General features: G+C 46.1%; 1 protein-coding gene across 2 annotated transcripts in view; it reads right to left on the bottom strand.

Annotated features, from left to right (window-relative positions):
- RAB37 (RAB37, member RAS oncogene family) overlaps positions 1-18,549 on the bottom strand; it is a 73,921-nt gene that overhangs the window by 9,211 nt on the left and 46,161 nt on the right. The window contains exon 2 of one of the 2 annotated variants that reach the window (XM_082440555.1): positions 5,727-5,837. In XM_082440555.1, the coding sequence (XP_082296681.1) occupies positions 5,727-5,837 (111 nt within the window). Of the gene's footprint in view, positions 1-5,726; positions 7,346-18,549 lie in introns of those variants that run through there. The other variant, XM_082440552.1, reaches the window with a different exon arrangement.

The raw sequence follows: 18,549 nt of genomic DNA, 5'->3' as shown, positions 1-18,549 counted from the left end.
GTGGGATCTTAGTTCCCCGACTAGGGATCGAACCCACGCCCCCAGCAATGGAAGCGCAGAGTCTTAACCACTGGCTCGCCAGGGAAGTCCCTGTGGTGAATCATTTTGAGCAGAGTCTCCAGGACATCCAAGGAACCCTGCAGCTCCTGGTGACAGAGGGTGAGAGTACGTCCGGGGTTGTCCATAGCGGAGTTCAGGGGCCCTGGCCTGGGCTAACCATTCAATTACGCTGTCCCAACCTCTTATATAAGTGAGGTCAGGTTCCGGCAGAACAGGGTGGGTGCGTTACAAAGGAACTGTGTGAAGGGTGTGAGGAGAGGCAGGGGTCCTGCACCTCTTTACCTACATGTTGGGGTGAGGGGCAAGGGGCAGGCATGGCTTATGGGTGACCATAGGGCCCGAGGGGACTGTGTGTCCACCCGCCTCCTACCACGTGACTTTTGGCATCGGCTGGAGCTGTTTGCCGGAAGTGCTGTGCCATAACCTCATCTGCACACAGAGGGACTCAAACGGGGAGCCATACCTGGGCGAGGAGCAGCTCTACACAACCCTGCAGGCGTGCGTTCTTGCCTGCTGTTTGGGTGCCAGAGGCTCTGGCTGCACATAACGGCCCAGTGCACTCAATGTCCTGGGCCCCGGGCTCCTGAGGGCTCATCCAGGAACCCTGCAGGGGAGAGGGTTTCAGCGCAAGTGGGTAATGACCAAGGAGGAAGGAGAGAGGGGACCTGGCCTGGTCCTCCCTGGCCTCCCACTGCTGACCAGCCTGATACGGGTTGCACTATGGTCCCCCGGCTCCCCGAAGAGATGCTGAAGTCCTAAACCCCAGTAACTCAGAACGTGACCTTATTTGGAAGTAGGGTCATTGCGGATGTAATTATTTAAGATGAGGTCATGGAGAGTAGGGTGGGCCCTTAATCCAATACGACTGGTGTCCCTATACGAAGGGACACACAGGGAGAAAATGCCACGTGGAGACAGAGGCAGAGGTGGGAGTGTTGCAGCTACAAGCCAAGGAACGCCAAGGATTTCCGGGAGCCACCAGAAGCTGGAAGAGGCAAGGAAGGACCCTCCCATTGAGCCTTCAGAGGGAGTGTGGCCCTGCCGATGCCTTGATTTCTGGCCTCCGGCTGTGGTTTGTGTTGTCTCCACCAAGACCCTCTTTGTCCTGTGGCACACAGGTTTGGGATGGAGACGGTTGCCCATCAGTGTGAACGCCCCAGGAGTAGTGGAGAAATACAAACACTGTCTTGCTGTACGCTGCACCGGAGTCCGAGTGGGCTGGTGGCACTGGGGGAGGCCCGGCTGCCCTCTTCTGGGCCATGCCTGGGTGGCCCGCTGGGTCTGGGGCCTGGCTGGGTTGTATGCAGAGTGTTACCCACTGTCCTGTGGGACACTGCCGCGTCAGGCGGGGCGTTCAGGGGCAGCGGCCAGTGAGGCAGAAGCGAGAGGGGGTCAGGGGTGTTCAGAATTGGGGGTGCAGGAGAGGCAGGTTTTGCCCCAAAGGGAGGGAGCACAGCCCACTCAGGGACGGGATGCTCTTTAGACGTGTGTCCTGGAGAGCACAACCCCTGGGAGGTCCAGGCCTCCCGACAGCCTCTTCAGCGTTGTGTACACGCCGGGGCAGCCTGCAGGTGCTCACACCAGGCACACGTCACCCCACCCACACCTCACACCCCGCACAGACACACACAGCTCACAGCACACCACAAATAGACACCTTACGTCATGCACGCAACTCACACACACACCTCAGATCTCACACGCGCCCAGCATCACAGAAACACGTACCCCTCGCGCCATGCACACCTCAGCTCAAGCCACGTACACCGTCGTGTATCAGCTACAATCACACACACACGCCTCATGACACACTACAACCACACATGCCCTACATCATCCCACAAACACACGTCACATCATGAACACAGGCGCACCTCGTATCATACCATAAACACACAGTGCCTTACACGGCCCCCCCGAAACACGCATCTTAAATGACCACCCCTCCCGAAGCACACACCTCACGTCCCCCCCAGACACCTCTCACCACATCACAGTTACAGACACAGGTCATCCCACACCGCCAACACACACACCACTGCACAAACACACCCCCCTAACTGGCCCCCATGTCTCACGCCATCCCCAGATGTACAAATCACCCTCCAAATAAAGCCCCTCTTTTTTTTTTTTTTTTTTTCCAGCCGTGCCATGGGGCTTGCAGGATCTTAGTTCCCCTACCAGGGCTCGAACCCGCGCCCTCGGCAGTGAAAGCGAGGAGTCCTAACCACTGGACCGCCAAGGAATTCCTGGAAAGCGCCTCTTAAATGACCCCAGCCCCTCTCATCACCTCCGAATCCAGAAGGCACGTACACCCCACGTTACGCCTAACAGATCTCCCTGCCCTCCTGTGCACAAGTCACCCCACACACCCACACCCCTTCCTGATACAGGAGGTGATGGTGCCTCGTGAAACCTCACGGTTGTTCAGAGGAGGGCCTTTGTGTGCAGCCGAGGAGATCGGGGGGCGAGCAGAGGGGGCTGGAAGAAACGCCCAGAGCTGGGGGGGAAAGGTGCACAGCCCTGTGAGTGCAGGGTCAGGATGTGGAGGGGACACCAAGACAGAGGCTGGGGGCGCTGAGGCACGTGGAGCATCTGCATCAGAGTCCGTGGTAGCTGACAACATGCGAATCCCGGTCCCCACGTGCGCGTGGGTGAGCTTGGCGCCTGCACTGCAGACAAAACGGAGGTGTTTATGTGCATTACATGAGTGTTTGAAAAACCACCAGGCTGAATTGTGCAAGACCTCAGCTGGCAGATGATGGGTTTTGACTTTACTGGAAGGCGGTAGTGAGACTGATGGTGCTTGGTGGTGGGGAGCAGGGGCAAGGCTTTTGGAAGATGAACTTTACAGCAGTGTTCAGGCAAGACTGGAGAGTTTGGGGGACACCGAGGCAAGAGATAGCCAGGAGGACCTGAACTGGCACGGGGGAGGGGCCAGCTGGAGCAACTACTGCGTGAGCCCGGTCGGTGTCAGCACCTCAGTAAACCCATCCGCGGGACTCGGCAGCCAGTTTGATGGAGGTGATGATGGAGTAGTTGGGGAAGATATTGGTTTGAGAGGCATCTACCCAGGACCTGGGCCGGTCCCACTTCCAGAAACATTGGGCTCCAGAGGCTCTGAGAAGTGGCCTGAGGGCAGACCCCAGGTGGTTCCCCCACGTACCTCTGTCTCCTTTATTTTTTAGTAGTATTATTATTTTTTTGGCCGCATGGCATGCGGGATCTTAGTTCCCCAACCAGGGATCGAACTGGTGACCCCTGCTGTCCTGCAGTGGAAGTGCAGAGTCCTAACCCCTGGACCACCAGGGAATTCCCCACCTCTGTCTCCTTTAAAGTGAAGATCAAGGACTCCTCCCCTCTCCTGCTGCCCAGGCTGCACTCAGCCTTATGAGCTAGGCCAGCAGGACCTCAGTTACCAGGAATTCAGCCACAACCAGGGCTGGCCACAGGGCACTTGCACGTGGCCAGCTGTCGGCAGTGTTTCAAATCTCTGTGCAAATGACAGACAGACAAATGAGTGTCCTGCAGCCCAGCTCTCTGGGGCTCCCCAGACCAATGATATTGGAAGGAGACTCCAATGCCCTCCAGCCCCTTTGTTAGACAATACAGGAGACTTCAGCTGCTCCACAAAGATCGAGCTGCTCTGAGCAGAGGGTTGGAAAGAGACCTGTCTCTGGAAATGAAAGGAATTAAGGGTCCTTAGTGCTAGATGAGGGGTGGGAAGGGGGCTTGCGGAGGAGACAGGCATTTTCTCAGCGAGAGCTGCAGACCTCTTTGTATATAACTGGGCAGTGTGTCTAGGCCTAGGGTCAGTCACGTGTCCTTGGTGTGGCTCCCATCATGGGCTGTTGTTCCTGCCCTCTACCACCAGTATGGGGGTTCCCCTAGGTTTGTGTCCCAGCTGAGGGGTAGACTATGTACCCGTTTTGCTCCCAGGTCATGTACTTGACCCAGGAGACCCCAGGTTCAGGCCTGAGTTGGGCCCTCAGGCCCTCACTCAGCATAAGCTGCCCACGGCTTTGTCCTGAGGTGCTGACCGGTGCCAGGCAAGCAGCCGAGGCTCTGGAAGGCTCTGGCCCGGGAGAGGGGAAGAGTCCGGCCTGTCCTGTTGACCACACACTTTCTTCCTTCTCACAGGTGAGTTGCCTCACGATTCTTATCAGGCTGGTGGCAGAATTTCAGGTCCCACCCCTGTGCCTCTGTGGAGTGTGAATCAGAGCCCCCACCCCACTCTCTGCCTTCTGTCCTCTGACAGGCGGAAGGACGGGGGTGGAGTGAGTGAGAAGTGTGACTGTGGGGACACCGCGTGCCCTGGGTGCTGAGGGCAGGTGACGTGGGCCCGCGGTGGAGGACGCCTGACACCGCCATCCTGGTTCATTTCATGGCAGCCCGGTTCCAAGTCTTGGGGGTTGCCAGGATGGCCACACTCTCCTGGAACTCAGCCCAGCCCCCCTGGGACTTGGCCCCGCCCTCCGGGGGCTTGGCCCTGCCCTCCGGGACTCGGCCCCGCCCCCGGGACTCGGCCCCGCCCCCTGGGACTCGGCCCCGCCCCTCACGGCGCTTGGAGCCCAGCTGCTCCCTGTCCCGGGAGAGCCCTGGGCGCTGGTGTTTCAGGTTGGACTCCAGGTCCTGGCGCACACCCTGGCCAGCCTCTCATTTCTGCTCCATCGTGGGCCCTTGCCTTCTGCACTGTGACCCAGTGGGCAGGCCCAGATTCTGGGGTCCCCTCTCTCTTCCCACCAGCGTGTCTCTGCTGTGTCCCAGCACCTCGCAGGCCTGGTGCTCTGTTCGGTCCCGGAGGCTGGCCTTTCAAATACCCATGCTGCCCAAGAAATGACATTTGCTCTTCTGCATCTCTGGAGACTAGGATTCTGGAGACCCCAAAACAGAGTCGTGCTGCTCCTGCCACTGTCCAGGAGAGGGCCGAGACCCTTCCAAAGGCCTCCCCAGGGTTCAAGGTCTTCTGGCAGCAGCCGGCAGCCATGGTGAAAGTGGAGAGAAATGGGGATGTGAGCTAGAGCAAGGGCTTCGTGGCCCACGGAAGGGCTGGGAATAGAGAAAACTTGAGGATGCTTCCTTAATTTGAGCTGCTCCTCTGTGCTGTGTCCAGGGAGAGACAGAGGGCTAAAACCTGAACTTTAACCCTTGACCTGCCAGCACCCTAGGACCCTCATGACAATGCCAAGTTTGGATTGTGCTTAAACTTTTAAGCCATCCCTTGGCCTCTCCAGGCTCTTCTTGCCCTGTGTCTGTATCAGGATATTCCCTTGCTTACTAGTTGTCTTCAGCCACGAGGAACCCGAGAAGAAGATGGAAGGGCAGCAGGAGGAGAGCACCATGGGAGGGGGGCCAATTTATTGCCCTGGTTGCTGCGTTCCACCACCGAGGGTGACAGCTCCTCCCAGCCCTCCACACAGCCCTCTTTGTCCCTGGTTCTGGTGACGATGCCCTCCTCACTTTTTTTCAGGCTCGGGGTGGGATGGACACCTTGAAACTGTCCAAGGGCCCTGGGCCATCCCTCCTGGTTTCCCCACCCATGGCCTGCATCTTGGTAAATAGCCTTTCTATTAAACCTCCTGAATGATCCAATGTGAACATCCACCTGTTTCCTGCCGGGACCCTGTCAGAGGCCCAGCAGGGCCCCCGAGCCCAGAGGTACTTACTGTGAATCCGATGCCCAAGGTAGCTGAGAAGGATCCCGCGATGAACTTGCCCTGGTCGAACTGAACCAGCAGAGATGTCTTCCCCACGCCGCTGTCGCCCAGCAGGATGATCTGAAAGGGAGCAGCAGAGGGGGTTGAGGGCCTGCCGTGTAGATTAGGCTGCTGAGAGGTCCTGGTGGCTGCGGGAGTGGGTTCTCTAAATACACATATACGTGTGTGCACACACATCCCCCCCCACACACATACACAGACACAGGCTAAACTCTGGATTTCCTATTGAAACCACTGAAGACATCATGAAAGCACAGAGGAAATCTCGTTTCAACCCAAGTTAATTAGCATCTGAGGTGACCTTGAGAATGTGCCTCTCAGACTTCCAAACACAGGGGCATTCCTGACTGAGGCCCCCGTGGCTGCACTCTGCAATCCAATCCATCGCTGATGTGTTTGTGCTAAGGCCACGCTTCCCACGGGAACTTCCTGGCCAAAGGTGGAGCGTCGCAGGAACACTGAGGCAGATCTGTTCCTGGGAGACACAAGACTCCCCTAAAGGCCGACTTAGGCTCAAGGACTCTCTCTCGGTTTTACAGAACCTTCCAGAGACTTCAAAGCAGCCTCAGATGCTTCTACCCAACCTTGCTGCTCTCCCTCCTTCACCTGGGGTCAGACCTGCCCTCCCCCATGGCCTCACCACTCTCCCTACCTCTCCTGGCTCCCACCCCATTTATCTTGTAGGTGTGTCCCCTAATAAAATCCTTGTGCATTTAATTCCCTTTTGGCATCTGCTTCTTGGAAGACCTGGATTAACACAATGGGTCTCCTGTATGGGAAAGTCTATAGAATAAAAAAAAATCAGAATGTCTGGATATAGATCTTGGGAAGAGTTTGCACTTGGCCTTGGAGAGGATAACATTTCAAAGGGAAGCAAAGTCTGGGAAAGAAGGGTCTGGCTACTTTTGAACTTGGAAGAAGTAAGTGGGGAGAATTAGCTGGAAGTTCAGGGGCTATATTTGAAAGAAAATCATAAGCAGCAGGGAAGAAATATACATGCACCCAGAGGCTGATACCCAGTGGGTGTTCAATGAATGAACGAATGAATGAATGAATGGGTAAATGCCTTAGTTTCAAAGTGGACAGTAGCCGCTTTCCAAAGGCAAGCATTCAAGGTCATTGGAAAGGCTTAGGAGATGCCAACGTTAGCTCAACTTGGAAAAACATAAAGACATAAAAAACCAAAAATGTAGAAGCATAAAGATTGACAGGGCCTCCTTAGGTCAGAGCCGTGGGTGCCAGCACTGTTTGCTCTGACCGTGGCATTGATTCGATAGCAGGGCAAACGTGGGGTTATCCATGATGTTGCCTTTGGACCTCCTCTGACTACCGTCCCCCACCCACACTCCGCGAACCAAATTCCATTCAGCTTTTATTTTCCTCCCGGGTTAAAAGGCTCCATTTGTTTGTTGTGTGCAGCAGCTTTAATAATTCACGCCTCAAATCTAACTTCCTCAAGCTGGAAGAAGTGCTTCCTAGAGAGAATATTCCAGAATGTGAGGGGTCAATCTGTCCATCCGTGTCCACCTCATTCATTAACTAAAGGATATATCCTTTTCCTTTCCAGGGTGAAGAGTTCTCATCACTTTCTTCTCTCAGATGAAAACAGTTCCATCTTCTTCCTTTGCAGGAATGTGAACAGAGCTTGGATGTGAAGGCTGGGGTGTCCACATGCATCCTCCTGAGGACCTTTGGGGTGTGGAATGTGCAGGAGGGAGAAGGGCAGGGGAGTGTCTGTGGATGGCGGGCTGAGGACCGGGAGATGGCTGTCACTAGGCTGCCACGTTTCGGTGCAGAACTTCTGAGAATCCTACATTCAAATCCAGCTTCTGGGTCAGTAGGCCGGTATTTTTGTCAAGGTAGGAAGATCAGATGCACTTGATTGGATAGTTTTTTTTAGCTTGATTTAGAACATTAAAATATTGAGACATATGGTTTCTGGGCCACCTTTTGTATTCTAGCCCTGGTCTCCCAGATGTTACGGGTGGGTCTGCCTAATCTATTACCTTAGAGACACAATGGAGTTTCTCTCTCCACTCAACAGCTGCCAGGATTTTCCTGAAGTTTCTCCAGGGGGGCTCCAAACTTTACTGCTTGGAGAAGCCAGATGCCAACCTCAGATCTAGATTTTCTACTCCACTTTCCCTCTTTTGGAGCATTTATGGAACTGTTAATTAATTGTGGTTGTGACAGCTTTGCCACCATTCAGACAAGTGTCTTTGTTCTCCCTTTTTTTTTAAAAATTTTATTGAAGTATAGTTGATTTACAATGTTGTGTTAATTTCTGCTGTAGAGCAAAGTGATTCAGTTATATATATATATACATATTCTTTTTCATATTCTTTTCCATTATGGTTTATCATAGGATTTTTTTTAATTTTTGAATTTTATTTTATTTATGTTTTTATACAGCAGGTTCTTATTAGTTATCCATTTTATACATATTAGTGTATATATGTCAATCCCAATCTCTCAGTTCATCACACCACTACCCGCTCCCCACCACTTTCCCCCCTTGGTGTCCATACGTTTGTTCTCTACATCTGTGTCTCTATTTCTGCCCTGCAAACGGGTTCATCTGTACCATTTTTCTAGGTTCCACATATATGCGTTAATATACGATATTTGTTTTTCTCTTTCTGACTTACTTCACTCTGTATGACAGTCTCTAGATCCATCTACGTCTCTACGAAAGGAATTTCGTTCCTTTTTATGGCTGAGTAATATTCCATTGTATATATGTACCACAACTTCTTTATCCATTTGTCTGTCGATGGGCATTTAGGTTGCTTCCATGACCTGGCTATTGTAAATAGTGCTGCAATGAACATTGGGGTGCATGTGTCTTTTTGAATTATGGTTTTCTCTGGGTATATGCCCAGTAGTGGGATTGCTGGGTCATAAGGTAATTCTATTTTTAGTTTTTTAAGGAACCTCCATACTGTTCTCCATAGTGGCTGTATCAATTTACCTTCCCACCAACAGTACAAGAGGGTTCCCTTTTCTCCACACCCTCTCCAGCATTTGTTGTTTGTAGGTTTTCTGATGATGGCCATTCTAACTGGTGTGAGGTGATACCTCATTGTAGTTTTGATTTACATTTCTCTAATAATTAGTGATGTCAAGAAGCTTTTCATGTGCTTCTTGGCCATCTGTATGTCTTCTTAGGAGAAATTTCTATTTAGATCTTCTGCCCATTTTTTGATTGGGTTGTTTGTTTTTTTAATATTGAGCTGCATGAACTGTTTATATATTTTGGAGATTAATCCTTTGTCCGTTGATTCGTTTGCAAATATTTTCTCCCATTCTGAGGGTTGTCTTTTCGTTTTGTTTGTAGTTTCCTTTGCTTTGCAAAAGCTTTTAAGTTTCATTAGGTCCCATTTATTTATTTTTGTTTTTATCTCCATTACTCTAGAAAGTGGATCAAAAAAGATCTTGCTGTGATTTATGTCAAACAGTGTTCTTCCTATGTTTTCCTCTAAGAGTTTTATATTGTCCAGTCTTACATTTAGGTCTCTAATCCATTTTGAGTTTATTTTTGTGTATGGTGTTAGGGAGTGTTCTAATTTCATTCTTTTACATGTAGCTGTCCAGTTTTCCCAGCATCACTTATTGAAGAGACTGTCTTTTCTCCATTGTATATCCTTGCCTCCTTTGTCATAGATTAGTTGACCATAGGTGCATGGGTTTATCTCTGGGCTTTCTATCCTGTTCCATTGATCTATATTTCTGTTTTTGTGCCAGTACCATATTGTCTTCATTACTGTTGCTTTGTAGTATAGTCTGAAGTCAGGAAATCTGATTCCTCCAGCTCCGTTTTTTTCCCTCAAGCCTGCTTTGGCTATTCGGTGTCTTTTGTGTCTCCATACAAAATTAAGATGTTTTGTTCTAGTTCTGTAAAAAATGCCATTGGTAATCTGATAGGGATTGCATTGAATCTGTAGATTGCTTTGGTTAGTATAGTCATTTTCACAATATTGATTCTTCCAATCCAAGAACATGGTATATCTCTCCAACCGTTTGTGTCATCTTTGATTTCTTTCATCAGTGTCTTATAGTTTTCTGAGTACAGGTCTTTTACCTCCTTAGGTAGGTTTATTCCTAGGCATTTTATTCTTTTTGTTGCATTGGTAAATGAGAGTGTTTCCTTAATTTCTCTTTCAGATTTTTCATCATTAGTGTATAGGAATGCAAGAGATTTCTGTGCATTAATTTTGTATCCTGCAACTTTACCAAATTCATTGATTAGCTCTAGTAATTTTCTGGTGGCATCTTTAGGATTCTCTATGTATAGTATCATGTCATCTGCAAACAGTGACAGTTTTACTTCTTCTTTTCCAGTTTGTATTCCTTGTATTTCTTTTTCTTCTCTGATTGCCGTGGCTAGGACTTCCAAAACTATGTTGAATTATAGTGGTGAGAGTGGACATCCTTGTCTTGTTCCTGATCTTAGAGGAAATGCTTTCAGTTTTTCACCATTGAGAATGATGTTTGCTGTGGGTTTGTCATATATGACCTTTATTATGTTGAGGTAGGGTCCCTCTATGCCCACTTTCTGGAGAGAGTTTTTATCATAAATGGATGTTGAATTTTGTCAAAAGTGTTTTCTGCATCTACTGAGATGATCACATGGTTTTTATTCTTCAGTTTGTTAATATGGTGTATCACATTGATTGATTTGTGTATATTGAAGAATCCTTGCATCCCTGGGATAAATCCCACTTGATCATGGTGTATGATCCTTTTAATGTGTTGTTGGATTCTCTTTGCTAGTATTTTGTTGAGGATTTTTGCATCTATATTCATCAGTGACATTGGTCTGTAATTTTCTTTTTTTGTAGTATCTTTGTCTGGTTTTGGTATCCGGGTGATGGTGGCCTCATAGAATGAGTTTGGGAGTGTTCCTTCCTCTGCTATTTTTTGGAAGAGTTTGAGAAGGATGGGTGTTAGCTTTTCTCTAAATGTTTGATAGAATTCACCTGTGAAGCCATCTGGTCCTGAACTTTTGTTTGTTGGAAGATTTTTTTTAATATAAATTTATTTATTTATGGCTGCATTGGGTCTTCATTGCTGCGTGCGGACTTTTCTCTCTAGTTGCAGCTAGTGGGGGCTACTCTTTGTTGTGGTGCACAGGCTTTTCATTGCTGTGGCTTCTCTTGTTGCAGAGCATGGGCTCTAGGCACCCGGGCTTCAGTAGTTGTGGTGCGCAGGCTTCAGTAGTTGTGGCTCATGGACTCTACAGCACAGGCTCAATAGTTGTGGCTCTTGAGTCTAGGCACGGGCTTAGTTGCTCTGCGGCATGTGGGATCTTCCCGGACCAGGGCTCGAACCCATGTCACCTGCATTGGCGGGTGGATTCTTAACCACTGTGCCACCAGGGAAGCCCCTGTTGGAAGATTTTTAATCACAGTTTCAATTTCATTACTTGTGATTGGTCTGTTCATATTTTCTATTTCTTGCTGGTTCAGTCTCAGAAGGTTGTGCTTTTCTAAGAATTTGTCCATTTCTTCCAGGTTGTCCATTTTATTGGCATAGAGTTGCTTGTAGTAGTCTCTTATGATGCTTTGTATTTCTGCGGTGTCTGTTGTAACTTCTCCTTTTTCATTTCTAATTTTATTGATTTGAGTCCTCTCCCTCTTTTTCTTGATGAGTCTGGCTAAAGGTTTATCAATTTTGTTTATCTTCTCAAAGAACCAGCTTTTAGTTTTATCGATCTTTGCTATTGTTTTCTTTGTTGCTATTTCATTTATTTCTGCTCTGATCTTTATGATTTCTTTCCTTCTACTAACTTTGGGTTTTGTTTGTTCTTCTTTCTCTAGTTCCTTTAGGTGTAAGGTTAGATTGTTTATTTGAGATTTTTCTTGTTTCTTGAGGTAGGCTTGTATTGCTATAAACTTCCCTCTTAGAGAACTGCTTTTGCTGCATCCCATAGGTTTTGGATCGTCATGTTTTCATTGTAATTTGTCTCTAGGTATTTTTTGATTTCCTCTTTGATTTCTTCAGTGATCTCTTGGTTATTTAGTAATGTATTGTTTAGCCTCCATGTGTTTATGTTTGTGTTTTTTACGTTTTTTTCCATGTAATTAATTTCTAATCTCATAGCGTTGTGGTCGGAAAAGATGCTTGATATGATTTCAATTTTCTTAAATTTACCAAGGCTTGATTTGTGACCCAAGATGTGATCTGTCCTGGAGAATGTTCCATGTGCACTTGAGAAGAAAGTGTAATCTGCTGTTTTTGGATGGAATGTCCTATAAATATCAGTTAAATCTATCTGTTCTATTGTGTCATTTAAAGCTTGTATTTCCTTATTAATTTTCTCTCTGGATGGTATGTCTATTGGTGTAAGTGAGGTTTTAAAGTCCCTCACTATTATTGTGTTCCTGTCGATTTCCTCTTTTATAGCTGTTAGCAGTTGCCTTATGTATTGAGGTGCTCCTATGTTGGGTGCATATATATTTATAAATGTTATATCTTCTTCTTGGATTGATCCCTTGATCATTATGTAGTGTCCTTCTTTGTCTCTTGTAACATTCTTTATTTTAAAGTCTATTTTATCTGATATGAGTATTGCTACTCCAGCTTTCTTTTGATTTCCATTTGCATGGAATATCTTTTTCCATCCCCTCACTTTCAGTCTATATGTGTCCCTATGTCTGAAGTGGTCTCTTGTAGACAGCGTATATATGGGTCTTGTTTTTGTATCCATTCAGCGAGCCTGTGTCTTTTGGTTGGAGCATTTAATCCATTCACGTTTAAGGTAATTATCGATATGTATGTTCCTATGACCATTTTCTTAATTGTTATGGGTTTGTTTTTGTAGATCCTTTTCTTCTCTTGTGTTTCCCACTTAGAGAAGTTCCTTTAGCATTTATTGTAGAGCTGGTTTGGTGGTGCTGAATTCTCTTAGCTTTTGCTTGTCTGTAAAGCTTTTGATTTCTCCATCAAATCTGAATGAGATCTTTGCTGGGTAGAGTAATCTTGGTTGTAGGTTCTTCCCTTTCATCACTTTAAATATATCATGCCACTCTCGTCCGGCTTGTAGAGTTTCTGCTGAGAAATCAGCTGTTAACCTTATGGGAGATCCCTTGTATGTTATTCGTCGTTTTTCCCTTGTTGCTTTCAATAACTTTTCTTTGTCTTTAGTTTTTGTCAACTTGATTACTATGTGTCTTAGCGTGTTTCTCCTTGGGTGTATCCTGCCTGGGACTCTCTGCACTTCCTGGATTTGGGTGGCTATTTCCTTTCCCACGTTAGGGAAGGTTTCGACTATAATCTCTTCAAATATTTTCTCGGGTCTTTTTCACTCTCTTCTCCTTCTGGGACCCCTATAATACAAATGTTGTTGTGGTTAAGGTTGTCCCAGAGGTCTCTCAAGTTGTCTTCATTTCTTTTCATTCTTTTTTCTTTATTTTGTTCTGCAGCAGTGAATTCCACCATTCTGTCTTCCCAGTCACTTATCCGTTCTTCTGCCTCAGTTATTCTGCTATTGATTCCTTCTAGTGTATTTTTTTTAATTAATTAATTAATTAATTTATTTATTTATTTTTGGCTGTGTTGGGTCTTCGTTTCTGTGCGAGGGCTTTCTCCAGTTGCGGCAAGTGGGGGCCACTCTTCATCGCGGTGCGTGGGCCTCTTACTGTCGCGGCCTCTCCCGTTGCGGAGCACAGGCTCCAGACACGCAGGCTCAGTAGTTGTGGCTCACGGGCTTAGTTGCTCCGTGGCATGTGGGATCTTCCCAGACCAGGGCTCAAACCCGTGTGCCCTGCATTGGCAGGCAGATTCTTAACCACTGCGCCACCAGGGAAGCCCCCTTCTAGTGTATTTTTCATTTCAGTTATTGTTCATCTCTGTTTGTTTGTTCTTTAATTCTTCTAGGTGTTTGTTCTTTAATTCTTCTAGGTCTTTGTTAAACATTTCTTGCATCTTCTCCATCTTTGCCTCCATTCTTTTTCTGAGGTCCTGGATCATCTTCACTATCATTATTCTGAATTCTTTGTCTGGAAGGTTGCCTATCTCCACTTCATTTAGTTGTTTTTCTGGGGTTTTATCTTGTTCCTTCATCTGGTACAAAGTCCTCTGCCTTTTCCTTTTGTCTGTCTTTCTGTGAATGTGGTTTTCCTTCCATAGGCTACAGAATTATAGTTCTTCTTGCTTCTGCTGTCTGCCCTCTGGTGGATGAGGTTATCTAAGAGGCTTGTGCAAGCTTCCTGATGGGAGGGACTGGTGGTGGGTAGAGCTGGGGGTTGCTCTGGTGGGCAGAGCTCAGTAAAACTTTAATCCACTTGTCTGCTGATTGGTGGGGCTGGGTTCCCTCCCTGTTGGTTGTTTCGCCTGAGGTGACCCAGCACTGGAGCTTACCCAGCTCTTTGGCGGGGCTAATGGCGGACTCTGGGAGGGCTCACACCAAGGAGTACTTCCCAGAACTTCTGCTGCCAGTGTCCTTGTCCCCACATGAGTCACAGCCACCTGTGGGCTAGAGCCCATGAGCCACAACTACTGAGCCCTCGAGCCACAACTACTGAAGCCCACGTGCCTAGAGCCCGTGCTCCACAACAAGAGAAGCCACCACAATGAGAAGCCTGTGCACTGCAACGAAGAGTAGCCCCTGCTCGCCGCAACTAGAGAAAGCTCACACGTAGCAATGAAGATCCAACATAGCCAAAAAAAAAAAAAAAAAAAAAATAGGCATTTGTAATTTTGCAGAGGATGCAAAGGTTTTCCTATAGTTTTTGTATCGACCCTTGCTAAAAGCCAGGGCCTAACATTAAATCACATTTCCATAGAGGCCTCTCAATGGGAGCTGGGCTAATGCTGTCTAAATACATTGCTTTCCTGTGACTTTGTGATTCAAGGGAACATTTAGAGACCAAGATGAATGGGGTGGTTACCATGGCTCTTACAGTGGCTCTGAGCGACCTTTTTTTTTTTCTTTTTTTTTTTTAACATTGGTGTGTTAGTTTCTGCTTTATAACAAAGTGAATCAGCTATACATATACATATATCCCCATATCTCCTCCCTCTTGCGTCTCCCTCCCACCCTCCCTATCCCACCCCAGAGACCTTTTTTAACAAGACAGGAAATTTAGATGCCATAAAGAAAAATATCAATAGATCTGATTATATAGAAAAAAATACTCTGGTCTACAGAAGATACCAGCAACAAAATCAAAAGACAGAGGGGGACATATATACACTACCAAATGTAGAATAGATAGCTAGTGGGAAGCAGCCACATAACACAGGGAGATCAGCTCGGTGCTTTGTGACCACCTAGAGGGGTGGGATAGGGAGGGTGGGAGGGAGGGAGATGCAAGAGGGAAGAGATATGGGGATATGTGTATATGTATAACTGATTCACTTTGTTATAAAGCAGAAACTAACACACCATTGTAAAGCAATTATACTCCAATAAAGATGTTAAAAAAAAAGAAATAAAAATGCAGTTACAAACCAAAAAAAAAAAAAAAAAGAAAAGACAGAGGGAAAATATTGGCAAGACGTATGACAGACAAAGGGTTAAAACACCGAGTAATATAAAGAGCTCTCAAAGGAAAGTCTCAATAGAAAAATGAACAAAGGTTATGAATAGATATATTTTATGTGTGTGTATATATGGTTAGTTTTATGTGTCAACGTGGCCAGGCTATAATCTCGGTTATTCAATTAAACACTAACCTAGAGATTGCTGTGAAGGCATATTTTCGATGTGATTAACATCTACAATCAGTTGACTTGTAAGTCTTCAATAATCTGCATTTGCCTTATCCAGTTAATTGAAAGACTTTAAGAGCAAAGATGAGATTTCCCTGAGAAAGAAAAAATTATGCCTCAAGATTGTAGTATTGGCTCCTGCCTGAGAATTTCCAATCTGCTGGCCATCCCTACAGATTTTGGACTTGCCAACTCCCACGGTTGTGTAAGCCAACTCCTTGAATGAAATCTCTCTTTATAGATATATTTCCTACTGGTTCTGTTTTTCTGGAGAACCCTGACTGATACAAAATAATATACAAAGGTTCGATAAAACTTTGATAATGGTCAATATTGGCTGAGACTTGGGGAAGCAGGTACTCACACATACATCGTTGGTGGGAGTCTACATTGGGGCATTTTGGAGAGCAGTTGACAATAGCAGAGTTACAAAAGCAAATTCCTTTGACTCAGCAATTCTATGGCTTTGCTTGCAAAAGTACACCAAGATATGTGTACAAGGCTGCTCATTGTAGCATTTGTAGGAGCAAATAATTAAGCAGTTGGTACGGGTGAAATAAACTCTAGAATGTACATACAATGCAATATTGGGAATGATAAAAGAATGAGGAAGATCTATATGTGCTGTTTGGGAAAAACTATATTATTAAGCAAAAGAAGAAGGGGCAGAGAGGTCTGCTTGTATGATGACCTATGTGTACTTCACTTAGGTGTATATGCTGGTTTTGCATAAGCTTTTTAAAATAATTAATTAATTAATTAATTTATTTATTTTGCCCACGCCTCACACAGCATGGGATCTTAGTTCCCTGACCAAGGATCGAACCCATGCCCCCTGTAGTGGAAGCACGGAGTCTTAACCACTGGACCACCAGGGAAGTCCCACACATTACTTTTGTAATCTGAAAAAGTCTGTGTCTGTGTTGGGGAAGCATGGTGAGCTAGGACAACTCTGGTAAAAGCCAAGAAGAATGCCAATGTTTAGCCTAACTGTTGCTTAAAAATACTTGATTTTATTTTTGCAAATAAATCTAGCTCACTAAAATGTGCTTTAAAAAGGATCAGGCTCTTTGGGCAAAGGGAGCCTGAATAGCAGCTATTCCGTTTCATCCGTTTCAGCAGATGTTATGCACCTTGGATACCCGAGGAGCAGGCAGCAGAGATGACAGACACTCTGTTCTGAAAATCAAAGAACCCTTTCATCTTCTGATCCTAGTAGGGGGTAAACTCACTCTCTGGAGACCTATGTTTTTCTCAAAAAGAAGTTTTGCCTCTGCCTGAATTCCTGGACAAGAGCTTGGTTGAGACTCAGTTTCTCATTCCATAGACTGCAGACTAGAGGGGCATTAGACCTGGAAAATGTTCAATGCCGGTGTTATCAGTCACTTGCTTTGTTAAATCAGTTTCCAGTTCACGATAACACATTTTTTCACTTTTGCGGAAGGTTTTTTTGTCTTTACTCAGATAAAACTATAATTCGAAAAGATACATGCACCCCTATGTTCATAGCAGCACTATTTACAATAGCCAAGACATGGTAACAACCTAAATGTCCATTGACACATGAATGGATAAAGAAGATGTGGTACACATACACAATGGAATATTACTCAGCCATTAAAAAGAATGAAATAAAGCCATTTGCAGCAACAGGGATGGACTTAGAGATTATCACGCTAAGCGAAGTAAGTCAGAAAAAGAAAAATACCATATGATAACACTTATATGTGGAATCTAAAACATGACACAAAGGAACATATCTACAAAACAGAAACAGACTCACAGACATAGAGAACAGACTTGTGGTTGCCAAGTGTGGGGGGCAGGGAAAGATTGAGAGTTTGGGATTAGTAGATGCAAACTATTATATATAGGATGGACAAACAACAAGGTCCTACTGAATAGCAGAGGGAACTATATTCAGTCCTGTGATAAACCATAATGGAAAAGAATATGTATATGAATAACTGAATCACTTTGCTGTACAGCAGAAATTAACACAACACTGTAAATCAACTATATTTCAATAAAATTTAAAAAAAAACAGCCTCGGAGTGGATACCCTGAGGACAAGCAGCTCAAGGATGCTCTGTCTTATTAACTCTTTGATGCTGAACTTCTTCTTCATTGTCAGCACTGAACAGAATCAAAGGGCAGCTGGCTTCTTTCTCAGCCTCTCCAGCAGGAAGCAGGATGGCATGCTTATATGAGCCAGACCTGGGGCTGAATCCTGGGTTTGCCAGTTATTAGCCATGTGACCTTGGGCAAGGTACTTGCTCTCTGAGCCTTGATTTCTTTACCTGAAAAATAGGAATAACATCACCTTTCCCCTAGATTTGTAGTGAGGGTTCAATATGGTAACTATGTGAAATATGGAACGTAGCACATAGTGGGTAGAAAAGATGGAGTGAGGTTGGGTCCAAGGTGAACCGAAAGGGTTGGGGACAGTTGCTGAGAACAATTATGGTTTATGACGGGTTCCTAGGTGCTAGACAGAGTTTCTTAGCAGAGGTTACACGGCTAGGGGAAGAATGACAATGCAGTAAAAATGGTTCATTTGTTTATTCGTTTTCCACCAATTACTTTATTGAGAATCTACTAAGTGTTAAATGTGGCTTTAGCCCCTGGGGATACAGCCGTCACAGATCTTCTAATCCAGAGTGGGAGAGACCCAACGAACCTGATGCTTTCAATACAGGAGCTCCTTCACCTGTGAACAAGTTAGGTTTTGAAAAGACTGTAGTTTGCAAGTCCAACGTGACGAAGGGGAATTTGTGGTCATAGTCTCTGGAGGCATTTCCACCAAAAAGAAATGTGAGCTGGTTCTACTCTCCAAAGCTTTAAAACCATCCTTTTTTTTTTTTTTGGCCGTGCCACGCTTCCTTTTTTTAATTTTTTCAATTAATTTATTTATTTTTGGCTGTGTTGGGTCTTCGTTTCTGTGCGAAGGCTTTCTCTAGTTGCGGCCAGCGGGGCCCCTCTTCATCGTGGTGCGCGGGCCTCTCACTATCGCGGCCTCTCTTGTTGCGGAGCACAGGCTCCAGACGCGCAGGCTCAG

Source organism: Balaenoptera physalus, assembly GCF_965194825.1.
Source record: "Balaenoptera physalus genome assembly, chromosome: 20".
NCBI lineage: Eukaryota > Metazoa > Chordata > Mammalia > Artiodactyla > Balaenopteridae > Balaenoptera > Balaenoptera physalus.
This window is presented reverse-complemented; position numbering and strand designations above follow the sequence as displayed.